We start from the raw sequence: 13,004 nt of genomic DNA, 5'->3' as shown, positions 1-13,004 counted from the left end.
TCTAACCCAAATGACCTTCTTCCCTTACCCCTGGACATTTTTTAATTGGTGGTCCGATGACAAGCTATCCTGAGACTGACATTTTGGATATATCAGCCAATAAATTATCAGCTTGGCAGCACGCCCAGGAGTTGAGGCACCACTTCTGGAAACGATGGTATAAGGAATATCTTCATCAATTGATTAGCAGCAATAATGTTAATGCTGCTGATAATGGAATAGTGATCGACGCTTTGGTGTTAATTCCTGAGGATAATTTTCCACCGTTATAATGAGCAGTTGGACGCATCACGTCGGTGTACCCTGGGGAGGACGACATTGTCAGAGTGGCAACTTTAAAAACCAAAACTGGAGAGTACAGACGCTGCGTGAAGAAGTTGTGTCCACTTCCGATCAGCTAGATTATCGACGTCAACCAACAATTTCATTTTGAACTTCAGTAGTTCAAGGTGGGCGGCATGTTCCGTCTCATTATAATTTACTTCATGTTGTTTGTCGATTTTACTTTATTATTTTAGATTGATATCGGTAATTCTTAAAGTTTAAGTAAATTAGCTTCCAGAAATCTATTAAAACATTAAAATGTTTATCAGTTTTACATATTTCTGGGGAAAATTTGTAGATAATAATCCCTGTCTTTAGAAATTAGGAAGTTTTAACATTTACAGTTAGTCGAATCAAGCGGTTCATTGTTCTCGTGTCCGCTACGTATTTATGTATTTCTAAGAAGGACAATACGTTCTTTCCCAAGATAAAATTTTATAGTTTTTAGAAACGACCTCCCCTCCGCTAGAAGCTTCTGTTAGACGTTGTGTAACGTATTTTTAGGAGTATCATTCGAAACTTAGTTCTGTACACACGTTTAGCTTAGTCAATAAAAGTTCTTTAAAAATTGTCGTCGTATATTATTTTAATTTAATAAAATAGTATTTTATAGTAACTATATCTCACGGTAAATTAATCGTGAGCCGAACAGCCATTTCAGCTCCAAATCGATACCTTTTTGCCATAACATCGTAAGTGACAAAATTAGGGAAAACAGTTTTATTGAAGAATCGTATCTATCAAGCCGCCAGGCACCTCCCAGCAAAATTATCGTAAGGTATAATAGCATAGTTTTGGAGAAAAAACCGAATTTGCTGTAACGTAAGTCACATAAAAATGTGAACAAATCTATTTTGTAGTTGTGAAAACATCGCATGGTCACCAAAACATCGTAAGGTGCAAGTCACGTGGTACAAAAATTGCTACTTACGATGCAGCGAAGTGCGTTACGATCTATTAGTGCACTGTGTATAGCTGCAGAATTAGAACGTAAGTACCACAAAATAATTTTTTCGGTAATTATTTATGGTTTTTACTTTTGCTTTAGGCATAAAAGATAATAAAACGTCGAAAACAAGAGGCTGGAAGAAGCAGAAGACAATGTTCGTACAAGTATATAATTAGGTGGAATGATGTGGAACACAAGGTGTGCCAACAATTTTTATTGAAAACCTCGGATATTTCACAAATGACTTTGAGATATACGAAAGAAAACTCTACGTCAGCCTCATTTTCCAAAATAGATCCGAGAGGTAAGCATGTTCCACATGACAAGACTGGGAAAGAGCAGAAGCAGAATGTTTCAGATTTTATCACGTTGCTACCCGCTGTTCCACCCATTATTGCAGAAATAAAACATCGAGAAGACACTTACCCACTGAATTTCGTAATGTATCATTCTTATACGAACTTTTTAAGAAGAAACAGTTAGAAAATGGCATAACTAAGAACGATCGTTTCCCTGTAAGTGTTCTGAAAGATTTTTAAGGCAGAATTTAATATCGGATTTCACTTGCCGAAAAAAGATAAGTGCAAAGTATGTGAAGTGAGAAAAGACAAAGATTTTGAGGAAACAGAAGAAACAAAGCAATTGTATGAAAAACATTTGGAAAACAAAGAAAAATGCAAAGACTCATTTCTAGCTGATCAAAAAAAACTATCTTAGATTAAAAAATTTAATGTGCTAGTTTCGACGTACAGAAGGTGTTAAAGACACCACATGGAGACAATTTGCTCTTGTGCTACACCAGAAAGTATGCTTATTGCAATCTTATAGTTTACGAAAGTGGAATCCCAAATGGGTTTTGTTATTTGTGGGGAGAATGTGACGGAGGACGTGGCAGTAACGAAATATCTACCATAATCTACAAATATTTGCAAGAAGTTGCATCTAATAATCCCGACTTTTCTTAGGGATTCTGGTAATATAACATCAATCAGTGTGCGATAATTACTACCAGGCCATACTTATATGCCTGTCGACTCAGTTCCGCAACAATTGAGCGGTTTATCAAAAAACGCGTAGTATGGGCTCCATCAGAATGGTGTAAATTGATATCCAACTGTCGTACCAAACCTAAACCATTTGAAACAATAAAAATTGATTTCAGCGACTTCTTAGAATGGAAAAAAATATCTGATGATGTACTAAAACCGAGTGAATTCAAATGTAAGAACGAAAAAATCAGTAAAATTAAAAATGTAAAATTTGAGAAAGGTAACCCATATATTATTATAAAGGTTAAATATTTAAATAATGGCCAGAACTGCATCAATTTTACGATGGAATTAAAAGGAAAAAAAAAAACAAAACGGCTTTAGTCTCACAATATAATTCCTCTCAGGTTTTAAAAGAATAAAGAACATAGGCTAATGAAAACGTCAGCTACGCCAGATGAGCTAGCAGAATCCGATGAGGAAGACGAAAGCGATGAAGGGCCCCAAGATTAGATTTCTGCTGACTAGCTATGATTCATATTTATTATACCACATGCAATAACATTAGATATTATGACTATTTGTTTATGACAAGTTTATGATTAAAGCTATTTGTTGTTCAGTTAAATGCCTATTGTACTTTTTACTTTTCACAAATAAATTACCTTAAATAAATGATTTTTGGTATTTTTTTATATATTTTTATGTTACTTTATGAGGCTGCGTCTAAACATACTTTTTATCGTAAGTGCTGAGCTTACGATAACAATCATAATGTGAAATTATTTCTGAATTTACCAAAATTATCGTAAGTGTTGGACTTGTATAAAACTACGGTAGCAAAATTATTTTTAATGCTTCCAAAGTATCGTAAGTCCAACTACAAAAAAACTGAAACTATTTTGAAGAAAAATCATTACTTTACTTCAAACACTCATCGTAATACGTCCGGATGCCAATTTTCACTTCAATTGGACATTTCTAAACACGTTTATTGAAAAAACTGCCGTACTGTAAAATTTACTAATCCAGACTTACGATGTTATGGCAAAAAGGTATCGAAATGCAAATATGGAGCGTGCAAAAAATGTAAGGCAAAACACCATAGTTTGTTGCATTTAGATAAACAATCCGTTCACACTACTGATACTAATCAGCGGCTAGAGTCTAAACCTGAACACCAAGTGTCCCTTTCAGCTCACTCGAATGTAGCTCAATCAATTTTGTCTACAGCTGTCGTTCAAATATTTAATAAAAATGGTAGGGTTCATCAATGTAGCTCTTCTTGATTGTGGCTCTTAATCAACTCTCATAACGAGAGAATTAGCTCATAAGCTAGCGCTATCAAGGTCCGAGGTCAATATCTTTATTGTGGGGATAGGTCATGCAGTCTCAAACATTTGATCCAAGTGCACAGCGAAGATTCAGTCAAGGCAGTCTTCGTTTTCTACATCCCCTTTTATGTCTCGAAGTCAATAGAAACTGCGATAGAATTCCAGCATATAGTTTAGACATTGAAAACTTAGATAGTTCACGTCATTTAAGGCTAGCAGATCCAGATTTTCATGTTGCCTCAAAAATCTACATTCTGATAGGTGTTGATACCTTCTGGAAAATCTTGTGTGTAGGACAATTCAGTCTAGGTCCTTCTGCTCCAGTCATGTAAAAAACAAGGTTAGGTTGGATAGTTTCCGGTCAGTTTAATGATACCTTCTGAAAATTCTTGTGTGTAGGACAATTCAGTCTAGGTCCTTCTGTCCCAGTCATGCAAAAAAGAAGGTTAGGTTGGATAGTTTCCGGTCAGTTTAATGACAAAAGCGAATCGGTTTCATATTGCAACTTCAGTAGAAATGATTCAAGTTGTTACTTAAATGTTCAGCTAAAAATTCTGGGAACTCGAAGAGTACACTGAACCTGTACTCTCGAAGGAAAATTTAATTAGCGAAAAATACTTCCCAACGGTGAAGAGAAATGACGAAGGTCGCTTTATCATCAACATGCGTGCGTATGTAGAATTCTACATACGCACTTCACCTTCTAGATCATAATCATTCTTTTAATGACGAATTTAAAATTCTCCACATTCAAAATAAAGGCCTTAAGCTATCTTTGTTAGAATCTATGGAAATCAACAAATTAAAAAACACAGATATAATTCTGAATGACCAGCTTGAGACAAACAGTTCTCCCCTCCTCAACCTATTTCATTAGAGACTATAAAGTGTAAACCCATACCAAAAACAGATCACTTGAGAAAGGCAATCAGCCGAAACAGCTGTAGTGATAAGAATTTAAAATAAATTTTGTGGAAGTTTGAAAACAAAGTTTTCAGTGTTTTATTGTTACATAAAATGAATTTCCATCAAGTAACGGTCGAATCCATCAATGATCTAATATATTTCTCGTCTGCAAATAGTCATTGAAATCAAATATAAATATATTTAAAGATGTGCGTATCTTATCTATGCCTATAAAAATAGTTTCTTGATTGTTCTTTATAAGAGATACTGTTTCGTTAAAATTTGCTATTATGTCTTTGGTCAGAAAAATTTCTTGATTAACTTTTTTAACTAGTATTTGATTATTATTTTGGAGATCAGAGATGGCTTGGTCATAAAACAAGACGTCGCTGGAATCAAGATTGCCAGATATACTTTTAATTATAGATCCTAAACCGTTTATAAGACCTCTTTTAAACCTAAAAGGTGGCAATAAAGAATTGAATTTTTTAAATCATGAATGTGTTGCTTGTGTGAGTCCATTTTAAAAGAGGTAAAAGCAATAATTAAAATTACTCACACTCAATTTAATTTTACTACCCAAGACGACGGAGTTCGCTTTCTAAGATTTGCAAAGCATCATCAGGTCAGTGGTACAAAGTAAATTTAATGCTGAAATTATAAAAAAGCCCATATTAGAGTGCTGTCTTACAAAGATATAGATAAAAAAAGTTATAGTAATTATGCCACTATTACATGTCTGTGTTTATTAATATGCATAAAATTACTTTAGCAGACAAAGTAACCACCCACAAATTGGTAAGAGAAAAAATCTGTATAATTGTAATAAATAAGAAATAAACAAATTCATCCCTCACATCCACAATATTCATCTTGATAAAATTCCTTTTCCTTTTTCTTAAACTAAATTAAATATCAGTATTTGACTGGTATGGTACCTCAACTTATTTACCACAAATTTTCTAATATAGTCCACCTTTAATAGCTTTTAATATTTATGATATATACTCATTATATAAGAACTTGATTTAATTCAACACGTGGTTTTAAAATAATTCTAAGACAACACTGAGGAATCGTTTAGATTAGCATTACTAATTAAATCAACTTATTTTAATCTTAAATCACATACAATTCACGTTGTCGAATAGAGATACAAAATTTATAACTATAAGTGACTGTAAATTTTATTTTGTTAAAGTGTTGCAGAAATTTATTGTACAGACTTAAAAATGCCGACGTGGACGTTGCGTCTTGCTTTGGTACATTATAAACTCAAAATAAGACTAAAATTTACTATTACACCGTTTAAATAGCACATTAGTTACCAGCATTCATACATCATGCCTATATCCGGCGCTCAATAATTGTCATATACCAGAGTTACCAACCTCATTATTATTAAATTAATAACTCAAACTAATTTCTGGAAGGTGTTGCTATAAACAATTTTATCCATTTCTCTGGTTTACACATTAATATAATAAAACTAACATGAAGAAGTTTAAACATACCATTGCAGAGCGCTCGTCCACACCGACAATAAGTGTTTTCAAAAAAAATCTTTTTCAAAAATTTGTATATTTATTACATATTTGGATTATTATTTGTTACCAAATGCTCATCTTAAAATTGTTTTGTAATTCTGGTTTTTTAAAAAAAATTTCAAATTTGCTTTATAAAAATTATTTCAATTAATTTGACTGTCCCACTTAAATTTTAAATTTAAATTTAATTCATCCAGTGATTGGTAAAAGTATGCCAATATTATAAATATTAGCTTATATTTTCAATTCCATTTAATTGTTTAACTACAAAGGTCTGTTGGCTTCAAAAACTAGTTAACTTTAGAAATAGAAGAAGAACAGTCACACTTTAACCTACATTAGCTTGTCAAATTTACCTCTTAAAATACTAGTACACAACAAAAAAACTCAATTCCTCACATACCAAGTAATGTAGTACCTATAAGCCCCCTTTTTAAAGTTTTATGTCTGTTTTGTCCTGTTAATTGTGTTGTGTTTGTCCCTAATTGTGTTTTAGTTTTATTATTTTAACATTTGACATCACAAGTATCTACCTAACGTAAATTAAATGCTTTTATCCAAAAGTTGATAATTAAAAGTTAAAATAAATTGCACACCCACAAAATAGTACAAGTACTTTCATTCATTGTCATATAACTGTCGTCTTTCTGTATAAAAAATTTTCAATAATTTAACAGATATTTCAAAATATATCTCTTTAATAAATAAAAATAACTTTAATAATTCAAATAATATAAAACATCACTCTTTCCTTCAATAAACAATAACATATACCGTACTCCTATATCATCTTTCTCCTTAATTGTCAGACAGTTACAACATTGACCGAAGATCACTCATTATCTGCAATATGGGATAGTTTGAACTATGTATCACCAATCACTATATACAAACTCTTGTACCGGGATGTAAGTAGTATTTTGTTTATATCTAATTTATTACAATTATACAAATTTTTTCTCTTACCAATTTGTGGGTTGTTACTTTGTCTGCTAAAGTAATTTTATGCATATTAATAAACACAGACATGTAATATTGACATAATTACTATAACTTTTTGATCTATATCTTTGTAAGACAGCACCCTAATATGGGCTTTTTTATAATTTCAGCATTTAATTTACTTTGTACCACTGACCTGATGATGCTTTGCAAATCTTAGAAAGCGAAACCGGTCGTCTTGGGTAGTAAAATTAAATTTATTGTGAGTAAGTCTAATTATTTCTTTTACCTGTTTTAGTTGAATTTTTATTCAGCGGATTTAAGTTGGAAGAGTAGAGCATGGTCAAAGTTATAAAGTTGTTGAAAATAAGGATAACTAAGGCCATCTTGAATTGCAAGTGTTACATTATCATATGCATATCTTATAGATTCTATTTTGTTACCTATAGGGGCAAGATTGTACTAATGAAGAAATGTATGTATTTGGGATTTTACCTTTGCTGTTCCTAAATTATACGGAAGGATTCCGGGATTATTTTGGAGGTTAGTTATTTGACCTTCCTGTGTCCTTACTAGAGGAAGGGCCAGGGTCGATAAGATTAGTAAAGTCCTGTTACAAGGTTGCTCGGTTAGTTTTTGGTCTTTTAAGGTTTTGTTTGTGTAATAATTTATTGCTGTGTACCTTTACTTTTATGTGTTCGTCTGCGATAGCTTTTTCTTTGTAAAATTTTGGATTAAGTTTGTTTCTGGTTTATGTTGTGTTTTTCTTGTATACATCAGTATAGGGTAAATAGTCTAATGGTTCATGTCGGTCTTTATTGTGACGTTCTATTGTAGATTCCTTTTGAGATATTAGCTTTTCGTTTAAAGATCTATAAATTTTTGCAGTAGCTTCTCTGTGATGTAGCTTTTGGATATATTGGATATAATTATTAATTACAATTTGGTCCAAATTTATATCAAATATTTCTTTTGAATTTAAATGTCCATTCAGTATGTCAATTGGCTTCTGTTTCATAACAGCATGGATCGAATTATTGTATCCTAATACTGCATAAACCATATCCTTTAGAATATCTATTTTATTGCAATTTTTTGCTCTTATAATTCTCAGATGTTCAATAATAGTGGAATGAAATCTTTTGATAGCACCTTTCTACTGGGTACTGTTTGCGGTGACGTAATGTGTTTCGACTTTGTGAACATCGAAAAATTCCTGAACAACCGAATTTTTTAGTTCAGTTCCTCTGTCCATTACATCTAAAGAGGGAAAACCGTGATGAGACATAAATATTAGTAATGCTCTTGTTATTTCGATACCAGTTAATGCTGTAAGTGGGTAGGCTTGTCCGTATTTTGAGAAAGTGTCAATGATTGTTAAAAATTTATGTCCTTGTGCAGATAAGGTGTCACAAAATATAATTTCCACTGGTTTTGACGGTGTTGGTGTAATAGATAATTTCTGGCGTAGAGGGTTTCAGTTATATTTATTAGTTTGACAAATCTCACACTTATTTATGAAGTTCGTTATATCAGTTTTTATGGGAGGCCAATTGTAGAGTTGTTTAGGTTTGGTTTTTGTTTCAAGTATGCCACGATGGTTTGTTTTCACTTCATAATATTGTCTGATAGTTTTGTGTTGTTCGTCTTTGTCAGTAATGTCTCTTAGAATTGTATTAAACTGAATTAATTTGTAAGCAGAATTTTTCGAATACATTTCGTAATACTTCGAGAATTTGGGGAAATGTAATTCTGGTCCTGGTTTTTGAAATACACACCGTATGTATATTTTGGATGAATATAGTTCTTAAAGACGTTTATGGTGTTATTCTCTAGGTAATTAGTAAAAATTTGTATATGAAGACGTTTTTTGTTAGGAAATATCTGTTCGGTCTTTGGTTTAAATGATGAATGTAAAGTCAATAATAATTTGGTGGTCAAAAGAATTTATGCTTTTTTCCGTAATTTGCATTGCTAGAACAGGATCTTCTGCACTTGCATCTACGGTATTGTTATCATCATCTTCTTTGTCTCCGTCTGGGTTTGATTGATCTATTTCGTCTTCTCTTTCTAAATTTTCTTCTGTGTCTTCATTCTCTTGATTTTCTTCATCCATTGTTTACAAATTACCTGCATTTGCAAGTACTGATTCATTGTCCATATTCTGGTCGTTATTAAGATTTTCCATGTATTTTATAAATTCATTAGTATTTATTTCAACTCTAGATAGAGCGTCAGCATTTACGTTTGTCTTTCCTTTTATATATTCGATTTCGTAATTAACTTCTTCTAGCTTTAATCGCCATCGAACTAGTCTAGAATTTGGTTCCTTCAAAGACATTAAGTATCTAAGTGGTTTATGGTCACATTTTATTGTAAACTTAACTCCGTAGAGATAAGGTCTGAAGTATTTTGTGGCCCATACTATGGCTAATAGTTGTCTCTCGATAGTGCTATACTTTTGTTCGGATTAATTTAACGTTCTGGATGCGTATGCAACAGGTTTTCCTTGTCCTCCTGTATTTTGGGCTAAAACTGCTCCAATAGCGAAACTACTTGCATCAGTTGACAGAATAAATTTCTTCGTAAAATCTGGATACTGTAAGATTGGTTCGTTGGTAAGCAGTTCTTTGCAATCTTCATAACATTTAGTGAACTGTGGTGTGTGTTCGATTTTTTCATCCTTTTTTAGACAAGATGTTAATGGTTTTGTTACTCGAGCAAAATCTTTTATGTATCTTCTGTAGAATCCAAGTAATCCAAGAAAGGATTTTATTTCTTTAGTTGTTTTTGGTAATGGGTACTGAATAGCTGTAATCTTATCGGGGTTTGGCTTAATACCTTCAGGTGTCACAATGTGTCCTAAATAAGTAACTTCCTTTTAGGAACTTACATTTATCCAATTGAATTTTGAAATTTGTCTCTTTTAGTCTTTTGAACACTTTATCCAAATTTGCAATGTGTTCTTGCAACGACATGGAAAATACTATGATGTCGTCTAAATAAACTAAACATATGTTTTTTTTAATCCTCTTATAATGTCAATTACTCTCTGAAAAGTTGCTGGGCTATTCTTTGATACCATTGGCATTCGAACATACTCATAGTGACCGTTGTCTACAGTAAAAGCTGTTTTCTAGATATCTACAGGTTTCATTTCGATTTGGTAGAAACCACTAGCTAAATCTACAGTTGTAAAGTAGTTACACCTGCATAATTTATCCAAAACATCGGTAATATGCGGGATGGGATAGCGGTCATCTATCATTTTTTCGTTGAGCTTGCGGTAGTCCCCTACGATTCTGAATTTCTTATTACCGGAAGCGTCCGCTTTTTTTTGGTACTATCCAAATATTCGACGACCAAGGCGAATTGCTCGGCCTAATAATTCCTTGGTCCAACATAGATTGTATTTGTCTCTGTACTTCTTTTTTATATACAAATGGATAACGGATAATGGATAATGGACTTAAAATAAATTGGCATTTCGTCAGTAGTTTTTATGGAATGTTTCATTTGGTTAGTAAAAGTAAGTGGTTCACCTTCTCTGTGAAATATTGTAGAATATTTTCTACATAGTTTTTTAATTTGTGCCTTCTCTTCGGAATTGAGATGGCCAGTTCAAACAAGCTTGTCAATATCTACTTTGTCCGTGTTTTCGTCTGGTATAATGTCGGCATAAAATAGGTCATAAGAATTATATTCAAAAGGTACAGTTTGGAGAGGTTCAGACACAGAGAAATTAATTTCGTCATCAGTATTATTACGTATTTCAACTATAGCATTACCATTTTGAGCTTCAGAAAGTATAGAAGGGATTCCGAAATTTTTTATAAATTGTCTGGCAATTAAGATATCACCGGATTTTTGACAGACGGCAATATTGGTTACAATACGACTATGGGGATCGATTTTCGTTTTAAAAATAGCTGGATTACTTTTCAAATAATGTATTGGCAAAGTTGTCTCAAGTGTAATTTATTTAGAATTTGTAAGATCCAAATGAGCTTGTAACATTTTTAAGGTATCTATGCCTACAAGGCCATCAAAGATATCATGGAAAGCAAAAAGGTGTAATTTAAAATCACCAGATTTATTAAATTCATCAAATATGGGGATCATTGCACAATTTTGTTGAGTTGATGTCTAATATGCTGCCGATACAGTAAAAGGTTCCCTAAATATTTTATTTTTATAGAATTTTTGGGCAATTTCAGGCTTTAAAAAGGACTTAGTCGTTCCAGTATCAATCAATAAAATAATGGGTGGATTAGAAATTTTGAGATAGGGTAATTCTTTTTCATCAGACGAAATGATAAGTTCTATCAAGGAGTGTCGTTGGTCAGGTCGGTTTCGTCAAAATTTTGAGAATCGTCATCATTTACATATTGATAGTCACAATATTCATCTGAATTATAAATATTTTGATTATATTCTTCCTCAGGTATTACCTCTGTGTTAAATAACTCTTCATGACAGAAATTTGGATTTTGGCCTGTGCTTTTAAAATGGTTATAATTTTGTCGGAAGTGTGGTGCTGTATTTCGTGTAGAAACACTCATAGGAGTAGGTTTGGCCTGATTATTATTTGGATTGGGCTTCCAAACATTTTTTGGTTTACCGAAAACTTGAGAATTTGTAAAATATTTGATTTGAGGTGGATTTGGGTGTCTTGGAAGTTGTACAGGACCTCTGGGAAATTGAGATCGGTAGTGAACTGTCTGAGTTATATCTGGTTGAAAGTTAGATGTAGAAGGTTGGCTCATTCTTGGCTGAGAGTATTGTATATTTGGCTGTCGAATTGATTGAAAATGATTGATTTTTGGATTAGTTGGTTTTTGAATAAAATTATTATTGTTAGAATTGTTGTGATTTTCTGGTAGTACTTAATATTATCCTTCTCTCTAATAAACTAAATCGCTTGCTCTAATGAAGCAGGTCGCATTACATGAATAATGGGCCCTAAAGGCTCCCTAAGACCAGCTAAAAATGATTTTAATGCCTGCTTCGCAAAGAAAGCTCTTTTGGATTCACTTTCCTGATTAATATAGTGCAAATCCATGTAATTACAACTAGCATTTAATAAAGTTAAAAGTCTTTCATGAAAAGAATATGGAGATTCATTAGGTTTCTGTTTGATATTTACTAAATCTTGATTCAAGCAATTTTCATCACGATGATCACCAAAATTCTGAATCAAAGTATTTTTTATATCAGGCCAAGTTTTAGCGCCGCTGATGGCTATTATTTCTTCTGCTTTGCATTCTAATTTATTAAGAATACGACTGACCAATAAAACATTTTGAAAACTGGTTAGATTATTCCTATCAAAATAATGATTTAAAATAGATTCACTTGCATTTACAAATCTGTGAAGTTTATTAATATTTCCATCAAAATTTGGAATAATTGAGAAAGTTTTCATATCTAGAATAGGTGTTGCCATTTTATCTTTTAATTTTAATTTACAAAAATTATTAATTAAGCCTAACTCTTCATTAGTATCTAGCCTAGCTCATCTAAAGGATTCGTTTTCAGAAGAGGAGTCTGACATAAACAAAAATTACTTACCATATCCGTGCTGCACACTGTCTTTCTCGATGGAGTTCACTGGCAAAACTGGGATCTTGGTTCTCGATTTTCGCGAAGGGTTGAAACCCAAAGAACTTTCCGCGATGGATTTTCCCTAAAATCTGTATTAACTGCGCCACTTATAATTTTCCAGTAGGCAAAACTATTTTTAAAAAATAATTACTTTATTTAAAAATTACAAAATCGAAAAAGATCGTGACAATTTTTATATAAAACTATAATGTTCCTTCCTTCAAGTTTACGAACACACCGAAAAATATCTATAATATAAATGCAATGGTAAAATGATAATTTAGTAAATATAAAAATGCAAACTAATCTTATTACAAAGTTCATTAGAACACAAATCCTAGATCATCATTCTTAGGTGAATGACTAGAACAGGGCCGGCTCCCATAACTCGCGTCATTGACGATAGCGC

The 13,004-nt window shown here is 32.4% G+C and overlaps 1 protein-coding gene across 1 annotated transcript; it reads right to left on the bottom strand.

Moving 5' to 3' along the window:
- Positions 1 to 11,903: 11,903 nt before the first annotated feature.
- LOC140444448 (uncharacterized) lies at positions 11,904 to 12,437 on the bottom strand. The gene has a single exon (XM_072536204.1). It carries the CDS (start codon positions 12,435 to 12,437, stop codon positions 11,904 to 11,906), a length of 534 nt encoding a protein of 177 aa, XP_072392305.1.
- Positions 12,438 to 13,004: the final 567 nt, after the last annotated feature.

This window comes from Diabrotica undecimpunctata, chromosome 6 (genome assembly GCF_040954645.1).
Source record: "Diabrotica undecimpunctata isolate CICGRU chromosome 6, icDiaUnde3, whole genome shotgun sequence".
Lineage (NCBI taxonomy): Eukaryota > Metazoa > Arthropoda > Insecta > Coleoptera > Chrysomelidae > Diabrotica > Diabrotica undecimpunctata.
The sequence above is the reverse complement of the archived record's forward strand: the minus strand, read 5'-3'. Positions and strand labels throughout refer to the sequence as shown.